Source organism: Sinocyclocheilus anshuiensis, unplaced genomic scaffold (genome assembly GCF_001515605.1).
Source record: "Sinocyclocheilus anshuiensis isolate Anshui unplaced genomic scaffold, SAMN03320099.WGS_v1.1 scaffold1341, whole genome shotgun sequence".
In the NCBI taxonomy this organism is placed as follows: domain Eukaryota; kingdom Metazoa; phylum Chordata; class Actinopteri; order Cypriniformes; family Cyprinidae; genus Sinocyclocheilus; species Sinocyclocheilus anshuiensis.
In genome coordinates this window covers 799,072-820,078 of record NW_015553274.1, presented here as the reverse complement: position 1 = coordinate 820,078, position 21,007 = coordinate 799,072, and the positions used below count along the sequence as shown (strand labels likewise).

Below are 21,007 nucleotides of genomic sequence, written 5' to 3'. Positions count from 1 at the left end.
TCTTTGAGTTCAGCTCATGAAAAATGGGGGCAAAAACAAAAGTGTTGCATTTATAATTTTGTTCAGTATATATAAACATTAAAACTCACTCTCTTGATCAGGTGGGTCTATGAAATATCCATATCCAACCAGAGTACGAATGGCCTCTCGAAGACTGTCTCTATTTGATTTCTTAGTGCGTTCATCTAATAAAGCATATGGCACCAGACGTGGATTCCGACGGTTTTTCAAATCCTTCGAATAAAATGCAGAAGAGATGATGTTACACAACTTTATGGAAAAATAAAGATGTTCATTTAACACTATCATTGCTTACAGGTTTGTCAATGCACTTCAGGGAAACAGACAAATCCAATGTCATCTCTAATGAATAATGAACAGGACATTATTACCTGCTGAATACCATAGGTCCATCCTTGTTTTATGCGATCTTTGGCCCAAACATTATGAGCATTTTCAGCCAGTTTATCAACTAGAACCTCTTGACCAGGTGTCAGTTTTACATCAGAGAGGTCCAGTGGTGTAGGTTTATAACCATTTGCCATCATGTAGCTTTAATAAGGAGGATATAAATGAGAAAAGGCCAAACATTTCACAGTATTAAAACTTGTCAATCAAACTTCATTTAGTCAGATAGTTAAAATATAAATATTTTAGTTTCAGTGTTCAATATGTGTGCTGGTTTTACTTCTTGGGGAGTTTCATTTTTTTCAGGTCGTCTTCAGCATTCATATTGACTTGTGCGACATGGCATCCCAAAGCAAGTAGGGTCCTGAAAGAGAATACATTTCAGACAACTGAGCAAATGATCAGCAAAACAACATGGGCAATACTTTATGAAAGATGCGAATCGAAGTGTCAAGTAATGCATTACAATATTTATCAAAAGAAATTAATCTGTTCAACACCTCATTATGCTAGTTATTGCATTTTGATCTAAATACTGCTGAGTCTAGAGAGTCTAATGGAATTAACAGAAATTAATTTTGCGTAATACGTTTAATTACCATGAGCATTTTAATAATAATGGCCTTATCTACAGCCTTTTATATGCAAGTCATTGCGGTAATACTCACTTCAAAGTTTCAGTTGACATTTGCAGGTTATAATTCTTTTCTGTTTCTGGCAGTTTAGAGAAGTCAACAAGACAAGGGTGCTGTCTCTTGTTGTCATCTCGGACCTGAAAAATAGCAAATATTTTCAAATGACCTGTAAATCAAAATGCAACAAAATGCTTATGCATTCTACATTTATAAAAGTAAAAACATTCACAGAGAAGTAATATTTAATATTTGCCTATTATTCTGTACTTCTGCTAGGAGACCGATTTCAACTTCTTACACTAGTTGATGTTTAATATACACTACCGTTCAAAAGTTTGAGGACAGTAATACATATTTTTTTTAATTAATACTTTTATTCAGCAATGATGCATTAAATTGATCAAAAGTGATAGTAAAGACATTTCTAATGTTTTCTAAAAGATTTATATTTCAAATAAATGCTGTTCTTTTGAACGTTCTAATCATCAAAGTTTATCACAGTTTCCAAAATAATATTAAGCAGCACAACTGCTTTCAATATTGGTAATAATAAGAAATGTTTCTTGAGCAGCAAATCAGCATATAAGAATGCTTATGTATGAGAATAAGAATGTAATTTTTTCTTTAACTAGTGTTTCTAACTAGTGTTTTCTATGAGTGAAATAAATAATCAGTGCAGAGATGGGGATGAATCAGAAAGAACAGAGATATGATTTAAGTCAGACACTCCAAAACTAATACCGCTCTTTAATTCATGACCTGTAAAGCTCTTTAGATTGATGTGATGCAAGTGAGAATGCTAAAGCGTTTAGGATTGAATAATGGTGGCAGAATAAAAGTGCCATTTTGCTTGCCAAGCTCTTCTTGTCCTGTAACCCCACATGCTCACAACAATGCCACCTCGAGCCAGCTAAGTCTTATTAAAATCTGATTAATCAGAGACCAGCTGGGTCTCTGAAATATTTGTTCTTAATAAATGCTAAGATCCGGCCTCAGAAGCAATGGCAGCACTCTACCATAATTTATTTTTCTGGCAAGGTCTTGGACAGCATGCTGCTCATTAAGATAGTTTTAACTACTGTGATACTGCAAAGCTCTGTCATCAGAGTGCTTTTCCATTGTGCTCTGCAATTTCTGGAGTTACTCTCCTGCAGCAATCAGTGAAAGGCATAAACCGGATCCAAGTAGTTTCCTTTGGCCCTTACTATCTGAAAATGGGATCTGTATCCCCATCTGCTGTGTTGCTACTTGGGATGCTTAAATATTCATTTAAGCTGCAGCCAAAGACTCTCAATTCAGGTTGACATTTTCAATGATCCTCCTCTGAGTTCCTCCAGTAGTTAAAGTCACACAGCAGAAATTATCCTGATATCGGTGCTTGTGTCATACAGAGATGATTTTGCTTCTGCAGAGAAATTATGATCATGCTGTTTAGTATTTTTTTATAGTGTCCACTTAAATGTTTTCCTACCTTGCCATACATCCAGCCAAGCTCTATTTTGTTCATGCCCCAGAGCTCATGGATGTTCTCAGCTAACTTGTCCCGCACATGTTCAAGATGCGGAGGCAGGACAATCTGATTCACATGACAACAAAATAAGAACAATAAATGCAAAGCCTCATATGTCACTAAACATTTGAACAGCACAAATCAAATGTAAAATAATAACTATAAAATTATTATAAAAAATTGTAAACAATATAAGAATTATTTTGTAATATTTCATTGTAAAATAAAAACAAGGTTTTTATATTAAAAACACGTATTTTATATAATAGTAGTAATAATAATAACAAGAATTATTATTATTATTATTATTATTATTATATTCCTAAATAATTTTTTTAAACAACATAAGAATTAATACTTTTCGCTATAAAATAATAATAATTATTGTAGTAGTAGTAGTAGTAGTAGTAGTAATTTTTATAGTAAAGCTTTGATTAATCAGGCGGAACTTGAGAACAGGTAGAAAAGAGTGTAAAAACATGGTGAATTACTCAGTTACTGATAATATCTCACCTGGCTGGTGTCAACAGGAACAGGAATGAAGGAAGCCTGGGACAGGAACTCTGTGGTGCCCAGCAGATCTCTCACTCCCTCCAGGTCTCTTTTATACTCCTTCACAGGCTCCACACGCATCTTTTCTTTGGGAAGCAGGGCTTCATAACATGGTGCATAGCCTGCTGGAGGCAGGAACTTAAAGTCTCCATGGCGACCACCCAACAAGAAACGGACCCTTGAGGAGAAAAAAAACACAAAGAAGGCATTTAAAATCATGATCAATTACTTGATTCATCCTAATAGCAACACTGGGTTGTCCAAAAAATGTCTTGGTGCTACTTAATTTGTTTGAAGTTGGTTGAGAAGTCAAGTGAGTAATGGCCTGTCTCTGTTGATTGAACAAAGTGCTTTAGGGCGGATTCAGCGCAAAAGAAGAAAGGGTTCATTTGTCACACAGCACAACTCCTGTACAATCATTGCAGAAGTGCTACGCTCAGAGTAAAAATGGTAGAATAACATGCTGAACGATTGCTACAGGATTTTGTGCTCATTAATATTAAAATGGATGTAACCATATTCCTTCTTGCTATTTAAACTCTTAATCAGTGTAGGGTACTTTATATTAGAGAAACTCACTTGACCCCTGCAGAGAAACTGATGACGGGAAAGAAGAAGCCATCTATGTTGAAGTCTTCAAACATGCCTTGAACAGGCTGACCGTTAATTCGGAAAGACATGCTAGGGGCTCCGAGATCAAGACAACAGCTCACAACATCATCTGAATTCAGCAAGTGCTGGTTAATAGAGGCCACGGCCCGTGGGATTCGCCCTATCAGATGTGGAGAGAAATTATTCAGATGAAATCATGTTCATATTTGCGTTTTTCATAATGTCGTATTAGATCAGGCAGTGAGGAACATGGGTACATTCTAGTTGATAACAGCCTTAAATGTACCTGACCACAGATGAAGCCCATCAAAACCATAGGAGTAAAGATCGTCACCCACACCATTTCCTCCCCAGCCCTCTCCACCCCCAGGATAGGGGGCGTAGCCTTTGGTGGTGGCCCAGCCAACACGAAGGTGGGTGGGCTCATTGGTCACATAGTGGTCTACTTGATCGATGATCAGCTCAAAGTACCATTTCTTATACTGTGCCGAGCCCTCACTCATGCCCAGGAAGATGTTGGGTCTCATACTGTAAACAAACACAGAGATCAAGTTGGAGTGTATTTTTAGTGAAAAACAAACACTCTGATTAAGAAAATTGTGTGTGTGTGTGTGTATTGGTATATATGGTTTATGAGGACACAAATGTGTATAATGACATGGGTACTACAACGTAAACATGCTTTATGAGGATGCTTCCTCTGTCCCCGTAAAACAAAAGGCTTAAAAAACATACAAAACGGTGTTTTATGAAATTCAAAAATTGCCAGTAGTTTTCTGTAAGGGGTAGGTTTAGGTGTAGTGTTGGTGTAGGGCAATAGAAAATACAGTTTGTACAGTATAAAAACCATTACGCCTATGGAGAGTCCCCATAAACCACAAATGCAAGTGTGTGTGTGTGTGTGTGTGTGTGTTTTGGTTTGTCTACCTTTGGACATCATTGACCAGTCGTGTCTGGAGCAGTAGGTCTCTCCTGGGAAGCAGGTGGTCACAGATGAAATTCTGATTGGCTCTCACAGCCACACCATTGCAGACACACAGGGAACAGAGAACATCTAGAATCTGCAAGGGAGTACAGGAGACACTTTAACAATGCTGTTATTGCTTTAAACTCATTTTATACTGCACATTTTCCCTACACACAAATTATAGTCTTATGCCTGCATATTCTCAAGTGCATACTTGAGAGTGTTTGCTAGCCTAACATGCTGTGCAGCTCCTAGAATGTATTTACGAGTTTACATGACCCACATTTTATAAGACAGAGGAACTCTCAAGTCAAGTAACAAGGGTCTACACCAGCAGACACCTGCCCCTTGTTAAAATGTCTGAATGTTTGCACCACTAAAACTAGGGTGACCATAATATGTCCTCTTTTTCCCAGACATGTCCTGGCCGGGATTTAAAAATTGCCTAAAATGTCCAGGAAAAAGAGGACGAATGGTCACCCTACCTAAAATCCTTTGAGCAAATTTTTGATCATATGAACTTACACTACCTTTGAGGTCAGGAAAATTTAATTTATCAAAAGGTAAAGACATTTAAAATGTTACAAAAAATTCTGTTTCTATAATGATTTCTGAAGGATCTTGTGACAATGAAGATTGGAGTAATGGCTGCTGACAATTCAGCTTTGCCATCACAGAAAGAATTAAAATGTAAAATATATTAAAATAGAAAACAGTTTTACTGTATTTTTGATATAAAATAAATGCAGCCTTGTGAGCATAAGAGACTTTTTCAAAAACATTAAAAGTCTTACCAACCGTCGAGTTTTGAACGGTAGTCTATATCTCCCCATAATACAGAAATATACACTAAATGGAAGGTATATATGAGGGTTTATATATGGAACTGGTAAAAATTGCATTTTCAGCTCTTCATATAATATTTATAGTATTCATTGCAGCAGGTATAAGTTTCCGTTTTAAGGCTTTGGATGGTCAGCAACATCCTTTATATTCCACACTCATCTGTGTTTGTGTTTGTGTGTGTGTGTGTGTGTGTGTGTGTGTGTGTGTTTGTGTGTGTGTGTGTTGTCGAAAAGGCAAATGCTGACCTTGTGGTTGCGTCCATGCTTGTACAGCAGAGAAATAATGGATTTGATGTGGGCCTTCTGGATGATGTTCAGAGATTCTGGACTCTCGATTAGGATACAATGAAGCACCTCTAAAATGCCTGTATAGAATTGCTTTATTAATATTGCATTGCAATAAACACACGGGATGATAAAGGCATTATATAATCAGAGAGCAGAGAGTTGTTTAAGCAAATTACTATAGATTTTTTTATGAAAATTGTATACATGCTGCTATGAATCTGTAATACTGCTGTGATACAGAGCTTCAGCTAAAATCACTGATCTGTGCAGTTGCTGATGGCTGATCGCTCAGTTTATGTCTACGTAAGACAGATGTAACACCTCTATAATCAGTGCTAATGTATGTGTCCGATTTGACATATAGTGGTATTTACCTGATGAGGACTCCAGCCGCTCTAGCTTGCTGACTAGCCAATCCAGCTTGCGAGAGAACTGTGTGCAGTTTCACACTCATCTGTGTGTGTGTGTGTGTGTGTGTGTGTGTGTGTGTGTGTGTGTGTGTGTGTGTGTAGAAACAGCAAATGCTGACCTTGTGGTTGCGTCCATGCTTGTACAGCAGAGAAATAATGGATTTGATGTGGGCCTTCTGGATGATGTTCAGAGATTCTGGACTCTCGATTAGGATACAATGAAGCACCTCTAAAATGCCTGTATAGAATTGCTTTATTAATATTGCATTGCAATAAACACACGGGATGATAAAGGCATTATATAATCAGAGAGCAGAGAGTTGTTTAAGCAAATTACTATAGATTTTTTTATGAAAATTGTATACATGCTGCTATGAATCTGTAATACTGCTGTGATACAGAGCTTCAGCTAAAATCACTGATCTGTGCAGTTGCTGATGGCTGATCGCTCAGTTTATGTCTACGTAAGACAGATGTAACACCTCTATAATCAGTGCTAATGTATGTGTCCGATTTGACATATAGTGGTATTTACCTGATGAGGACTCCAGCCGCTCTAGCTTGCTGACTAGCCAATCCAGCTTGCGAGAGAACTGTGTGCAGTTGGTCCTGTTGCCTCGAATCAGAGTGGCTAATGGACAAAAATCAATGGCAATAAGCTCAATGTTACACCGTTATTCTAACATACCTCATACCAACACCTGCAAATCCCTTTCGCTATCCTTCACACAAGGTTTCCAACCTAAGTGGTAAAATTATTAAATGGATGCACCTCCAGTGTGAGTAAAATACTAAATGGGAGTAATCTTAAACTAGACTATATTTCCCAGAGAGCAATCAATCTAACTCAAGCCCAGAGCTAACGGCACTTTGTGGAGAGATTGTCTAGGCAGTTTTGAAGCCCTGAAAAGAGCTGTTTCCTGAGGCAGAAAATGCATCCATATGGAGATGTTAAAAACTGGCTGTTGTCGCCAGCATAATGTATCATGCTACTGTTGCCAGACAGACTCAGCACGGCACATCTCGAGGGTGACCTCAACGACTCTGAACGAGCAAAATTCAGAACGAGCCTCGATGGGGGCTCTGATAAATGCCGAGCCAGTCAAGGTGAACCGAGGAGAGCGTTCAAGCTCACTGGATCCTTGTGATGTTACAATTTCAAGCAAAATTCAATCGCTAAATAGACAGTGTTCTGTAAAGTCCAAAGACTTTCCATAGCCCCAAAGCCAATGTTTTTTGAATGGGTCTGTGGTTAACACAAGCTCAAGATATTTTCATATTTTATTCTACAATATAAAATTTATCAGAAATACCCCACTCGTGATTTTGAAAGTTTTTACATCTCTTGAAAAAGGCGATTGCTACTAACTGGCTAAATGGGACTACAGATGAACATTAAACATCATCACGTCAAACAGGAAAACTCATCTACACTTTTACAGCCTCGTTGTGTTTATAATCATGCTCTCGCAAACTATTCTAACAAAAAAAAATTCCAGCTTCTAAATTTTAAAATAGTGTTGTCGCAAACTTAGTGGCAGTGATGTTAAAATAATGCACCTGTGGTGTAGTTTGTTTATAGGCTAACTTTAGCATTTTACTTCTTGTATTTAGGCTTTAAAGTTCAAGCGTTCATTTGTGAAGATTATCTTGATGACCACAACGTGTAATGAATATAAACTTTTGTTGCTCACAGAGCTTATTTTCTGCAATAATCCAAACACTATGAAAAAATCCTATTGGCTTTTGATTGAGGGAACCAGGATGATGCCAACTTTTGTGTTGGCCTACAAAAATATGTAGTCTCTGCAGCACTCTATAAATAGAAGTAGTATTAAAATTATTAGTTATTAAAATAATTGAAACAGTAGCAGAAATGAAAAGGTCTTCATGTAAGATTTCTGAAACAATTTTGCTTCGATCTAAACTTTTAATATCTTGAACCAGACATGTCCATAAGTCTTTCATCTGAAGTCCGAGTCAAGTCTGAAGTCTTTAAGCTGGACTCAGAGTCAAGTCTGGAATCTTTAATCATGAGTCTGAGTCGAGTCTGGAGTCATTTCATTAATTGTTGCAAATAAATTCTCATCCTTAAAAATCTGATTTACCAGGTTGCATTTTAAAGACAAATATGTTCCAGGGATACTACTAGGATTCTAGCTCAACTTGTCTTCTTCTACCTGTATACATAGAGTCAATCCAAGATACAAAAATACATAAATACAGGTAAAATTATTAATTTAAGAAGGCCCGTTCGTATTCAGAAATCATCTGTAACACCATGATGTAGCCACTCAATGCTAATTAATCTAATTCTAGATCTAATTAATCACAAATTAATCATACATCAATTTTGCTGAGAATATACCCCCCAAAAGATTAAAACCATTATTGTGAGTAAAGCATTGAACAGACATTACAAAAAGTAGCTTTAGATAGAAATATTTTGACATAGCATAAATAATAATAATAGATGGGCATTAATAGGTTTTAAAAAACTAATACTGAAATATGAAATGTTTTTTTTTAATGAAATGATACTCAAAATATGAAACTAAAACCTCCAGTAGGTGGTGGCAAATCACCGTCTTAATGATTGAGTGCGTCAATCAGTCAATCGACTCATTCAAATCGATGATTAATTCAGAAACGAAGCAAGTAACTGTCTTTTTGAATTGCTCACTGAATCATTGACTCGATTCGTTCAAAAACATAACGTCAATTCATTCAGAAACGAATCACCGCTATGTTTTGCTAAAGACGCACAGCTCTGCTGTGGCTTTGTTTGAACTATTTTCATTTGCGAAATTGAGCAAAACAAACAATAGTGAAGTGAAGTGACGTGTGGCCAAGTATGGTGACCCATACTCGGAATTTGTGCTCTGCATTTAACCCATCTAAGTGCACACACACAGTAGTGAACACACACACACACCATGAACACACACCCGGAGCAGTGGGCAGCAGTGGGCAGCCGTGTGCTGCAGCGCCCCGGGAGCAGTTGGGGGTTCGGTGCCTTGCTCAAGGGTCTCACCTCAGTCGTGGTATTGAGGGTGGAAGAAAGAGCTGGTTATTCACTCCCCCCACCAGCAATTCCTGCCGGACCTGAGACTCAAACCCATGACCTTTGGGTTACAAGTCCGATTCTCTAACCATTAGGCCATGACAATACAATATTGTGTTTAAAATATTAATATTTTATAAAATATTTTAAATATGCTTGTGCTCATGCTCGAGTGATATTGCTAAACTATTATATCATGGGTTTATATCATATATAAACCTTTACGCATTATTTTTTCCATAATCAATTGCACCAATTAAAATGTCAAATAGACAGTAAGTAGACAATTACTTTTATTAGGTGTTGCATCTGAATAAATGTTCAGAGATTATCAAAATGTTTATTTGAAGCTTCAGTTTTTGCATTATGATTAGTCAAACTTGAACACACACACATACGTCATCAAATACTATGATAAGAGTCCGCCAAGTTCTTTCTTTATGATATAAGTAGTTAAGGATAAAAGACTAGAGTTGTGTTTCAAATATTCTTGTCAAGTTCAGTCAAGTCTGAAGTCATTTCAGGTTGAGTGTGTCACTAACATTTCAGTCACTAACTCGAGTGCCCATCTCTGTCTTGAACAAGGTCCTCTTTTTTTCTAACTGTATGTTTGCCCTCCATAAATCAGGCTGAGAGTCAACAACAAGGTGATAAAAGAGAATAGAATTGCTATTTAACTGCCTCTAATAACTGTCATGTCTCTCCATCATCACCCTCGGTGAACAGCTGAAGGCTGTGGACTGATTGAATTCTTACCCAGAAGCTCATAGAGGAGGTTGAGAATGTCCTTCCACGCCTCTCCAGCTTCTTCGCCTGCTAATTCCTCAAACTCAGCGGCACTGTTGTACACGTTTAGGCGATCGATGCAGTGTGAGACCAGGGTTAGCATTCCCTAAAATAATCATAACAAGTGTCAGCCTATTCATTTGCATGTATTATCATAAGTCTAATAAGACACATTTGAGTTGTATTTAACCTCTTCTTTGAAGAGATCTTGGCGCTTGATGAGAGATCGGAGCTGCCTCTGTTTCTCCTCATGTTCGAGCTCAGAGTCAGGCTGCTGGAAGTACACAATGAGGTCATCGAGTGTCTGCAGCACTTCACACACAGGCAGTGTCACCTCTGTTGTCTTCTCCCCATTCAAACCATCCAGACCCCTGAGACAAGGATAATAATTTTAAAATTATCATATTAAACATTATATTAAACATTAGGAATTTAATAATGCTGTCTTCTGGTATTCTTGTTCCAAATGGCTCTCATTTACGATGGGACAAACATTTGTATTGTACTAGGCTGCATTTGAGCTCAGTGAGTTTGGGTCTGCTGTACCTGATGAACTGAGTGAAGAGGTGGGTGGTATTACGAATGATGCGAGCCGCCCGGGACTCCTCGTGCTGGCAAAGCTGCAGAGTCAGCCCGTCATCCATATGGCCTTCAGGAGACAGGACAGCCTGCACACATCGTAAAGGTACGTTAACACTGACTGCAAGTAAAATGGCTGACTTGGAATCTTTCTTGAACCAGTATATAAAAGGTTTAATTGAATTTCAAAGTATTCATTTTTGTAATTTTTTTGCTTAATAATGAACATCTGACCATCTGTACGTAGAAATATTGCAGAATCTGATTTTTATTTTATTTTACCTTGTAATTTTTTTTTTAATGTTTTAATTCAATTTTGCAAACCAGATTTTAAATTTGGTCTCAGAGTTTTGTACACCACAGTATATCAGATTATGTCGGTCACTCTGCTCTGTAGATACTGTATCTGTATTAGCACTGACCATTTTAAATCCCATATCGATCCATCACCAGTGTTGCTATAATGTAACGGTACATTGAGAGAGGACAAACATCATCATCTTTGCATTTGATACACTACTGTTCAAAGGTTTGGGGTTGATAAGATTTTTTTTTTTTTAATTTAAAGAAGTATCTTATGTTTATCAAGGTCGTATTTATTTTAAAACGTAGTTTGTCAAAATAGTAATATTATGAAATATTACCACAAATCAAAATAACTGTTTTATATTTTAATATATTTTAAAATGTATTTCACTCCTGTGATGGCAAAGCTAAATTTTCAGCAGCCTTTATTCCAGTCTTCAGTTTCACATGATCCTTCAGAATTCATTCTAATATGCTAATTTAATGCTCAAGAAATATTTCTTATCATTAACAATGTTGAAAATATTGCTTAATATTTTGTGATTAATGCACATCCTAAATGTGTCCTTGTCAATGCTAGTTGTTGTATTGTATTTATCAGTTCTTTTCTAAAGAAATTGGACAGATTGCCTTTGGGTTTTATCTTCAACTTGGCACCTCCTCCTCACAGGAAAGACAGAGTCTGTCCAGCAGACTTCATAAGCTACAAAAAAATTAAAGAGTGGTTCAATATTTTCAAAGTGAAAATCGAACCGAGTGTCACCAAAGTTATGACTTTGGCTGCCTGGACTGTGCGTAAAGGTGGCATGCTTTTTCTGGCCTTTAGCCCAGAGTTAAGCTGCATACCACAGCGCTGGAAAGATGTGCAGTCCATGTGAACGTGTAATCCTGACCACTCCCCAAAAACACTGTCACCATGTCTACCTCATTATCACATTTAAACCATGGCCTCGTATATCCTACACTCCACACAGAAGCCACTGCGGTTAAGCTTGAGCCAACATTAGACCATCCTGTGAGCCCCATAATCTTTAACGGGATCATAACTTAAAGCACATGATGTCATTAAAGATGTACGTGCCATTCAAAGTTGTTGTAATCATGTAATTGTGGCCTGGAGAGGGAGTTCAGTGATAGTTTCAGCCTCTTAGGACAAAAAAGCACAAGGACACTATCTCTTACCCTTCTCTTTGGTGGTCCCAGGCGAGAAGATTTGGCGTCAGGTGCCAGGTAGGACAACCACAGCCCCGTGGACACATGCATGATGAAGCAGACCGAATCGCCGTATTTGATCTCTGCGACCCCCATACCATCAATATCACGCTTTGGGCCGGAGTCAATCTTTTCCTGTGAAGTGAAGACAAATCGCACGAGTCCTGCCATTTCTGTGCCAACTATTGTCATCTGTTCAGTTTGGACAGTCAATAATTTAGAGAGCCTATTTTAAGTTTTATTGAGATAAAATAGACAGTAGGACAGCTGGGTTTGTGACCTCTTGGCTTGTTGCAGCAGAGGAAGGCTAATGAAACTCCAATATACAGTAACAATGCACTGCGGATTAGTAATTAGGAAACAGATGTAGCAATTAAAGGGTCTAAGCACTGACTAGCAGGCTATAATCTAATCAAGCCAAATTGTCCAATAGCTGATACGGTGTAGCTCTGAAAGTCACTGATTCATCTGATTTATTTAATTTTTTTAATAAATTTAAGAAATGTTACTGGTTCAGTACACGTTAGCCCAGTCATAATGTTGATTAGCACAAAGAAAAGCAAAAATTACAATGAGGCTTAACAACAGAAATGTGAAGCTTATAAATTTATAAAACAAAATTATTTTATAAAATTAAAGTTGTTCTCATACTTTTAGTCATTTTAAGCATCATGTTGTTTGGCAACAAAGTTGCAAAACTGGATGAAATGTTATACATTTTTTTATTTGTGTTAACACATACACTATATTGTGTCTCCACTATTGAAACAGTGCTTTAACATTTACAGATTTAGGACCATTTACTTACATTGTAAGTGCCTCAATGTTGCCCAGAGTTTTTTGGCAATCAACATCATATGGACAACTTTAAAATAAATGGATCAAACCTTGCTTGGCCGGAAACAGAAGGCTGTTGCAGTGGTGTCAGACTTCTCTTTGTCCAGCAGTATCAGGCCATGGTCCTCTGTCTGGCCCAGGTAGTAACCGGTGGAGAGATGGCGGAGGCGGAAGGGCTGACCCCATCTGATGTGACTCCCGCTCCAGCTGCAATTCAGGAAAAAAGACTCCCCTGTGAGTATGCATCTTTTTCATTTTCCACACAATCTATTAAATATGAGTTGTTAACCATTTTAATGCTTAATCAATCGATAGGCCTTTGCAGAAGGTTAGGAAACTTTTAGATTTTTCTAACAGTCATGGATTAGATGCACTGCTCACTGACCTGATTTGAACTACCCTTTTGGGCATAATTGGAAAAGACATAGGAGGAACAACAAGTCTGGATCATCAAAAAAAAGGATAGATAGATAGATAGATAGATAGATAGATAGATAGATAGATAGATAGATAGATAGATAGATTCACCTCTGTTGGTCTTGGCTTTGCTCGGATTCTGGAATGGTGAGACTCTCGTCGTGCCCACGGAACAAGCGTATCACATGCCCACCCAAAAGAAACCCTACAGAGACAAGGGAACAGTGAGACAATTCCTAATAACAATTGTGCTTTTAAAAGTAGTACAGCAAGACAAAAGTTATAGATTTTTGAACTCACCCACTTCCAAGTTGCTTCTGGAGCAGGTAGGCTGAACGTTCCACAGTGTTTGCATGAATGAGGCATCCACTTGAATGCTTCCATTGGAGATGGAGAGGTGCTACAAAAGAGGGAAAGACACAAGTGTTTTACTAAACTAACTATGCATGCGTCTTTTTGCTTGAATAAGCTTGTAGAATCTAAAAAAGAGAAAGGGAGTGAGAGTGAGGGAGACAGAGAGAAAGAGATATAGCAAAAGAGAACAGGAAAAGAGGTATGTGGCATGTGGCCTTGGTGCTGCCAGCCTGTCTGTGCTGTCAGCAGCTGAGTTACAAATCTGTTTTTAAAAGATTACTGTCTAGAAAACACAAACAACGACTGTCTTTCCCAGGACTACAAACACTAACTCTCTGCATGAGCAGCTCTGCAACCCCTCTCTCAAGAGACTTCAGGTAATCCATAGCTGGAACAAATACAATGCAACTGACCTAAACAAAATGGGATTATGTTGGCAGTATCAGAAATATAAGATGAATTTCAGGGGTATGAACTTCTGAGGAATTTAGGAAATAAAGGACTTAATCCTTTATGTATGTGTCAAATTATATTCGCTGGAATGTACACTACCATTCAAAGTTTAGGGTCAGTATGATTTCTTTTTAAAAGAAATTAATAATTTTATTCAGCAGGGATGCATTTAATTGATCAAAAGAGACAGTAAAGACATTCTTATCAATATTTATATTTCAAATAAACTGTTCTTTTGAACTTTCTATTCATCAGCGAATCCTAAAAAATGTATCAGGGTATCCAAAATATTAAGCAGCACAACTATTTTTAACATTGATAATAAAAAGAAATGTTTCTTGAGCAGCAAATCAGAATATTAGAATGATTTCTGAAGGATCATGTGATGTTAATGCAGTAATGGCTGTTGTAATGTCTGATTACTTAATTTTAGGGAATTAATTATTATTAATCAAAGTTTTAGCAAGATATTCACTACAGTTCTCTTACTTGCGACCTGAGAAAATCACAAAGCAGAGGTTTGTCTTACGTTTACTGCTTAACTGGTTCAGCACCTATTTCAGTGGATAGGAGACCTTGTTTGTACTTGCGTTTTTGGGTGACAGCTGAAAAGCTGAGTTTTCCTCGTGGCTGCTGGAGGGAATTCCTTTGCTGATTGGCTGTTGATCTGGCGCCTGAACGACGTTTGGATGACGTCCTTTTGGGAGAGCCCTCGCTGGATTGGTTGGTTGCCGGGTTACGGAGGAGCCTCGAAGTTCGTCTGAGAGAGTCTGCTTTAGCAAGACTTTGCGTGGAAAGGGGAGGTGTCCTGAGGTCATGCCCATGTCACGAGTTGTGTGTCTGCCATTCTTCTCCTGGACAGGGAGCTCTTAATCTGTCACTTTCTGTTCGTGACAGATTTTTCGGATTTAGCAATTTATGCGTTAAATGGTCATGGGGTCAAGGCGAGTCTGTCGCTGGAACATTTCCAGATACCATGTTCTTTGTTCAGTTGTTTATTAGCTGGTTTATTTATGCTGAAGCCGGTCAACGTTACACTGCACATCTGGTCTCTTGCATGAGTTTTACGACCGCAGCTGGCTGCATAGGGTGCTTCTCAGTTTGTCTCAATAGAATGTGATTATTTCATGTGTGATTCCATAGTGTAAGTGGGTCCGTTCGCAGACAGAGATCCTACACTGTAATGGCAGTAATGGCTGATAAAAATTCAGCTTTACCATCACAGGAATAAATGGCATTTTAAAATGTATTAAAATAGAAAAGAGCGATCTGAAATTGTTGTACGGTAGTGTATCTTATAAGACCACAAACAATTTTGTTTGGGTTAAAACCATTTTTAGGGGTTTAGACCCCCCCCCCAAATTACCCATAATTTACACCCTGTCAGTCAGATATAATCCTATACTCCTGAAATGTGGGCCTTAAGTATGGGGTAAAACCTTTTTTTGTCTCTCAGTGCATCTATTCTCCTCCTGTACATCTAGAGTGCTCTGTTGGAAGGCTGAGCACGTCACCATGACAACTTACTTGATTAAACCTGATGGTCTCCCTCTGTATGAAAGAGGTATATTTTTATATCTTTTTCTAGAGACTAGCAATCTATGTACCATATATTTGCATTGCTTGATGTTAAAAGATTATCTGGGAAATTTTAAACACTGAATGAGGGGGGCCTGAGCCCATTAAAGGAATAGATCACCCAACATTTTCCATAAAACTGTAGTCTGTAATTCTTTAATTCTAGATGAGAAAAAAATTTCAGTCTGTTACTTACACAAAGCTATTGCATGAATTTAGAAGATGTAAAGAAGTACATGAGTTGGATGGACTATATATATTGTGTTTTAGTGGAGCTTGAAAGACATGCTCACTATGACTTGATTTTGTATGGAAATTGCTGCATTGCTTTATTAACCTCAAACACACCAGGTACTCACCAGGTACCTCTCAGAGGACACGCTGACCAAGATGAGGTCATCTCCAATGCGCACCTTCTCACCCTCTGACCTCTGCTTGGATGCCGGGTGAATTGTCCACCAACAAGCTTCCCCTTTGATAACACATATCGTCAGAAGAAACTGATCAGATGTAAATAAAGAGATAGATTATCACTGTCCTACAGCTGTCAATGATTCAATCAACCTTTGACCTTGATCAACTGAGATCACCTGTAAGACCTTTCGGGTGTTTACAAACTTAGATGTTGATACTGATATTCATGTTCCTCTATTCTGGGTGACACAATACACAAAAATAGCAAGATATCTATATTTAATTTTGGATCTCTTTTCAAAGCTTGGGAATTAGTCCTAGCACTGCATCTGTTACCTACGGTTCAAATGTCAATCACAGCAGGAAAGAGGCCTAAAAGGGATCATTCATTAAAAACTGAAAACTGTCAATTTTTTATTGATGTAGTCCCATGAAGCCCACCTATACAGAGCACTGCATATGTTAAATGTTTTGTTAATTGAAAAAATAAATAAAATAAAATAAAAATAAAATATGAAAAACTAAAACTACTTGTCATAAATGAGAAATTTTGTCTTGGAAACTAAATAAAATTAAATTAGCTCAAACTTAAGTACTAAAATCCTAAATAAAAATAAAGCTAATAGAAATATTAAAAATGACTAAATTACTAAAAAAATTTAGAAGTAAAATTAAAATTAAAATTCAAGATATAAAATATAAAAATAAAAGCTATTTCAAAATATTAATAAATACTAAAATAGTATATAATTAATACTAAAATAACACTGAAGTTGTTACCAGTTGAATCCTCTTGAAGGCCAACATCAAAAGACAGTTTGTCTGTCAGAGACCTGGAAGTCTTCAGACATGTCAGATACTATGGGAAGACAAGGAAAGAAGTGTAAATTCTGCTAATAAATCATAACAAATAACTGCAACACTGCATCATGGGTAAAGACCCCCAGAAAGCCAAGTTCAGTAAGCTTCGAGCTTTATAGTTAATGTTTATCTATAATATAAACACATAATTATCCCATTAAAACATAAGCCGTCCTGTCATTCGTGATGTTAAAGCATTTTCACTACTCCCCATCTACCCCCAATATACTGTAGGGAGTCATTGATCATGAAGTTGCAGTGTGTGAGCCGTAAGCTGTGACAGGCTGCCTAATCCTTCTCCCCACTGGCTTCAATTTGTGTGGCGCATTCTCACCATTCCACTGAAGGAATGCCTAAGGAGGATGGCGTGACCGTAGAGCAGTGTCCGATGACCACCTCCCTGTGCTGCCTACAGAAGGGACAGTAAAATGTTGTTAGGAACTCAAGGCAAGGGTTCAGAGACGTGGACAGAACAGAATGGTCACTGCTAAAATAAAGAGTCACTGAAACAGAAACATTGACAATGGGAAGAACATGCTAGACGGATGTTAAAAGGGAAATTTCTTGTTCAGTTGTTTGAACGAGAACAAAATTTCGTTGTTGTACCGTAGATGAGGAAATGTAAGGAGTGTGTGGGGAAAAAATAGCCTTAAAAAGGCCCACAAGAAAGAGAGGAACAGAGTAATTATACTTACCCGTCTTATAAGCCTCTGAGTGCATAGGGGGGAAAAAATATGTTTCTCTTAATTCAAAAAGATACGTATAATGTAGAACCTCAGGTAAAACTTTTGAAGTCTGCAGCTGGTGATACGGTTCACACTAATCTTTCCTGATCAAAAATAATAATTACTGCCACATTTGACCACCATATTTTTCATCTGGCTGTTTGAGTTTTGAACACCATTTGAACTCCTCACCAATAGTCCAAAAACAAATGACTTTGACAAAGAGGAACATTGAAACGTGTGTTCCCTACTCCCAGCTGTTGCTGAAAAAGTATGCCTGCTGTCTTGCTGAAACATCAGATGATAAACAACGGTCTTTGGCCTTGATACTGCACAGTTTAGCTGCACATTTAACCAGAAACTGCCACTTCTAGACAGTTTCCAGTTGTCAGCCTACTAAAAACGGCGAGATCTCTGGACTGTTGATAAAAAAGATCAAGAAAGCATCCTGATGTAAAAAAAAAAAAAAAAAAAAGATGTTTTATAGTTAACTGAACATATACTATCATTCAAAAGTTTGGGGTCGGTATAATTGTTGTAATGTTTTTGAAGTAAGTCATTTATGTTCACCAAGGCTGCATTTATTTGATCACAAATACAGCAATGATACAGCAAATACAGAAATTTTTTGGAAATATACATTTTTTTTACAAAATAACTTTTATTTGAATATATTTATAAATTACTTTATTTCTGTGATGCCAAGCTGAATTTTCAGCAGTCATTACTCCAGTCTTCAGTATCACATGATCCTTCAGAAATCGTTCTATTATGCTGATTTGGTGCTTATATTTCTTATTATTATCTGCAAATTATGCTGAAAACAGTTGTCTTGCTTTATATGTTTGTGAAAACCATGATATAACTTTTTTCCAGAATTCTTTGAAGAATAGAATGCTCAAAGGAACAGAATTTATTTGAAATAGAATTTTTTGTAACAATGCAAAAATCGACTTTGATCTGACTTTAAACTTTTGAATGGCAGTGCAGCATATAGTACACTACTAAAGTAGCATGGTATAATATTTCTGAGATGAAAAAGAAGCAAAGCATCCAAGGAAGAAACCAGAAAAGAAAAGAAAAAATCATGGAAAAATCATTCTAATATTCTGACTGAAAAATCATGTAACATATCAAGCAACATTCATTCTGGAATCGGCATTCCAGATCATTTCCTCTTCATTGGTACTCCTGAAATTTGACTGTTAGAGTTCAAATGCAAGAAGAAACACAGTTCACATCTCAAACTACAAATAATCAACACAAAAAAGGCATTAAACACTGAATTCATTAAATAAATGACACATATAGTTTTATAGTGAACTACTGTATGGTATGCAACTCTGCTGCATAATGTTTCTCCAACAAAACTCATTCTAGACATTAATGTTAGTGCAACAGATACACAGCACCAAGCCAATAAAATATATGCTGTGACAATCGTATTTCAAAATGCTGCAATAAAAAAAAATAAACAAAATAAAATATCGAGCATGCCATTTTGTGCAGGAGGGAGGGCAAATAAAGCATTCAAATGGCCCTGTGCAGAACATGCTTAGCCAGTAGATTTTCTTTTGGGATTTGCATAATTCAGGGCCACTAGGTTCTAGGTTTGACAAGTTAATTCATCTACTTTGGGCTACAGGAACATTTTCACACTCTCAATCATAACGTAAAAATAAAGAGAGGGAGACAAGTCTAAGATAAAGGAGAGAGACCTTGATTCTCTGACAGGGTTAGCTTTGTGAACTGTAATAGTTGGGTTATGCCATGAGTTAAAGCACACTTAAAAATGCAGTTCAGTTAAAGACAAGAGAAGTGGTTGGGATGCTCAAAAAGGAGCAGTAGGTGTAATCATGTAAGTTAAAATTTTTTATACATAATTTGGACTGACATTCATGCATACTTGTTGGTCAAAAAGTTGTGAACATACCCACTGCTCATGATCAGGATTCTTGCAATGATGAACAAAGATACAGATATGATTTAAAAAGGCAGGTGGAAAACCCTCACCACTTTAGCACATTCAGTTCATTATGTCTCTTTGCACACCAAATTAATTAATTAAACTCACTCTTGCTACTGTTTTTAGAAATAAAAATCAAATATTTATATTGGTTGGATACTGAATATAATGAACTGAATGATGTCAAATGATGAGGCAACCCATGAGCAAAAACACTTGAAATAACTTCAGAAAAATTTATATTTGTGAAGTGCATTTTATAAAAAAAAAGTATTACAAAATAAAAAATAAATAAAAAATGTACCTTCTAAAGGCAACTGAAAGCATAATAGACATAAGGAGCGGTGTAATTAGTCTATGCAAAGCAGAAGGTGAGGTACCATACTATCGTAGACATTAAAAAGATGATGTGACGAGTGGGGGCGGGGCCGAGAGCCGTGGGAACGGAGCGAGGCTGGTGGAGTAATTGATAATGAGCGACACCTGCACCACTCACCGGTCTCAAGTCCCACGGAGGAGCTCCAGAAGGATAAAAGGAGGAGCTACGACAGTGAAAGACGAGAGAGGACCAGGCCTGGACTTCTGTTTGTGCGCGACAGTCATCCGCGAGGGGCTGTCGCGCTGTTTTGTGTTTATTTTATTATTCAAGTTTTGTTTAAATGTTTGCCAGTTCCCGCCTCCTTCTTCCCGACCTACGAACGGTGTTACATTGGTGCCAAAACCCGGGAGGAAGGAGGGACACGCTGTCAGAGAGCCCTTGCTGAGGGGGATCGCGGTGCTGAGGAGATCGGGCAGCAGGAACAAGCGGAGAGACCGCCGGTGGCTGCCCGAAGCGGTGATGCTGGAACGATGGAAGACAAGGTGGGACGGAGAGCTCGCTGCCGCGCTCCTGGGTCGAGGAGGGGTGGCTGCCATCCAAGAGGGAGCGGAGGAGTCGGCCCCGTTCGGCAGGAGGCCGGAGCCTGCTGCCGTCTGCCATGATTGGGGAGGAGCAGGGAACGGGGGACTCGCTGCCGGCTGCCCTCAACAGGAGGAGCCATCACCGTCCGCCAGGAGGCGGAGGAGCGGTGGGCCGTCCACCAAAGATGTCCAGTGCCATCGTATGGCACCGCAAGTGAGAGCCTCTCAGCCGGTTGAGGACCAAGCGACAGTGTGTCCGGGAACTGGACCGATAATTTTTTTCTTTTCCTCTCTCCCCTCTCTCGTATCTGTCTCTCCTCATCCTTCC

At 38.0% G+C, this 21,007-nt stretch overlaps 1 protein-coding gene across 1 annotated transcript in view; it reads right to left on the bottom strand.

Moving 5' to 3' along the window:
* Window positions 1-21,007, bottom strand: part of LOC107668197 (ryanodine receptor 3-like) — an 87,174-nt gene that overhangs the window by 51,321 nt on the left and 14,846 nt on the right. The window contains exons 4-24 of the mRNA XM_016459989.1: window positions 17,423-17,497; window positions 17,008-17,086; window positions 16,173-16,285; window positions 13,729-13,828; window positions 13,540-13,633; window positions 13,062-13,257; window positions 12,145-12,309; window positions 10,624-10,745; window positions 10,268-10,448; window positions 10,048-10,183; window positions 6,763-6,858; window positions 6,347-6,465; window positions 4,645-4,778; window positions 4,004-4,245; window positions 3,685-3,877; window positions 3,067-3,283; window positions 2,515-2,619; window positions 1,077-1,180; window positions 689-772; window positions 393-552; window positions 90-234 (exon numbers count right to left, since the gene is read on the bottom strand). Coding sequence (XP_016315475.1) covers window positions 90-234; window positions 393-552; window positions 689-772; window positions 1,077-1,180; window positions 2,515-2,619; window positions 3,067-3,283; window positions 3,685-3,877; window positions 4,004-4,245; window positions 4,645-4,778; window positions 6,347-6,465; window positions 6,763-6,858; window positions 10,048-10,183; window positions 10,268-10,448; window positions 10,624-10,745; window positions 12,145-12,309; window positions 13,062-13,257; window positions 13,540-13,633; window positions 13,729-13,828; window positions 16,173-16,285; window positions 17,008-17,086; window positions 17,423-17,497 — 2,860 coding nt within the window. The remainder of the gene's footprint in view (window positions 1-89; window positions 235-392; window positions 553-688; window positions 773-1,076; window positions 1,181-2,514; window positions 2,620-3,066; window positions 3,284-3,684; window positions 3,878-4,003; window positions 4,246-4,644; window positions 4,779-6,346; window positions 6,466-6,762; window positions 6,859-10,047; window positions 10,184-10,267; window positions 10,449-10,623; window positions 10,746-12,144; window positions 12,310-13,061; window positions 13,258-13,539; window positions 13,634-13,728; window positions 13,829-16,172; window positions 16,286-17,007; window positions 17,087-17,422; window positions 17,498-21,007) is intronic.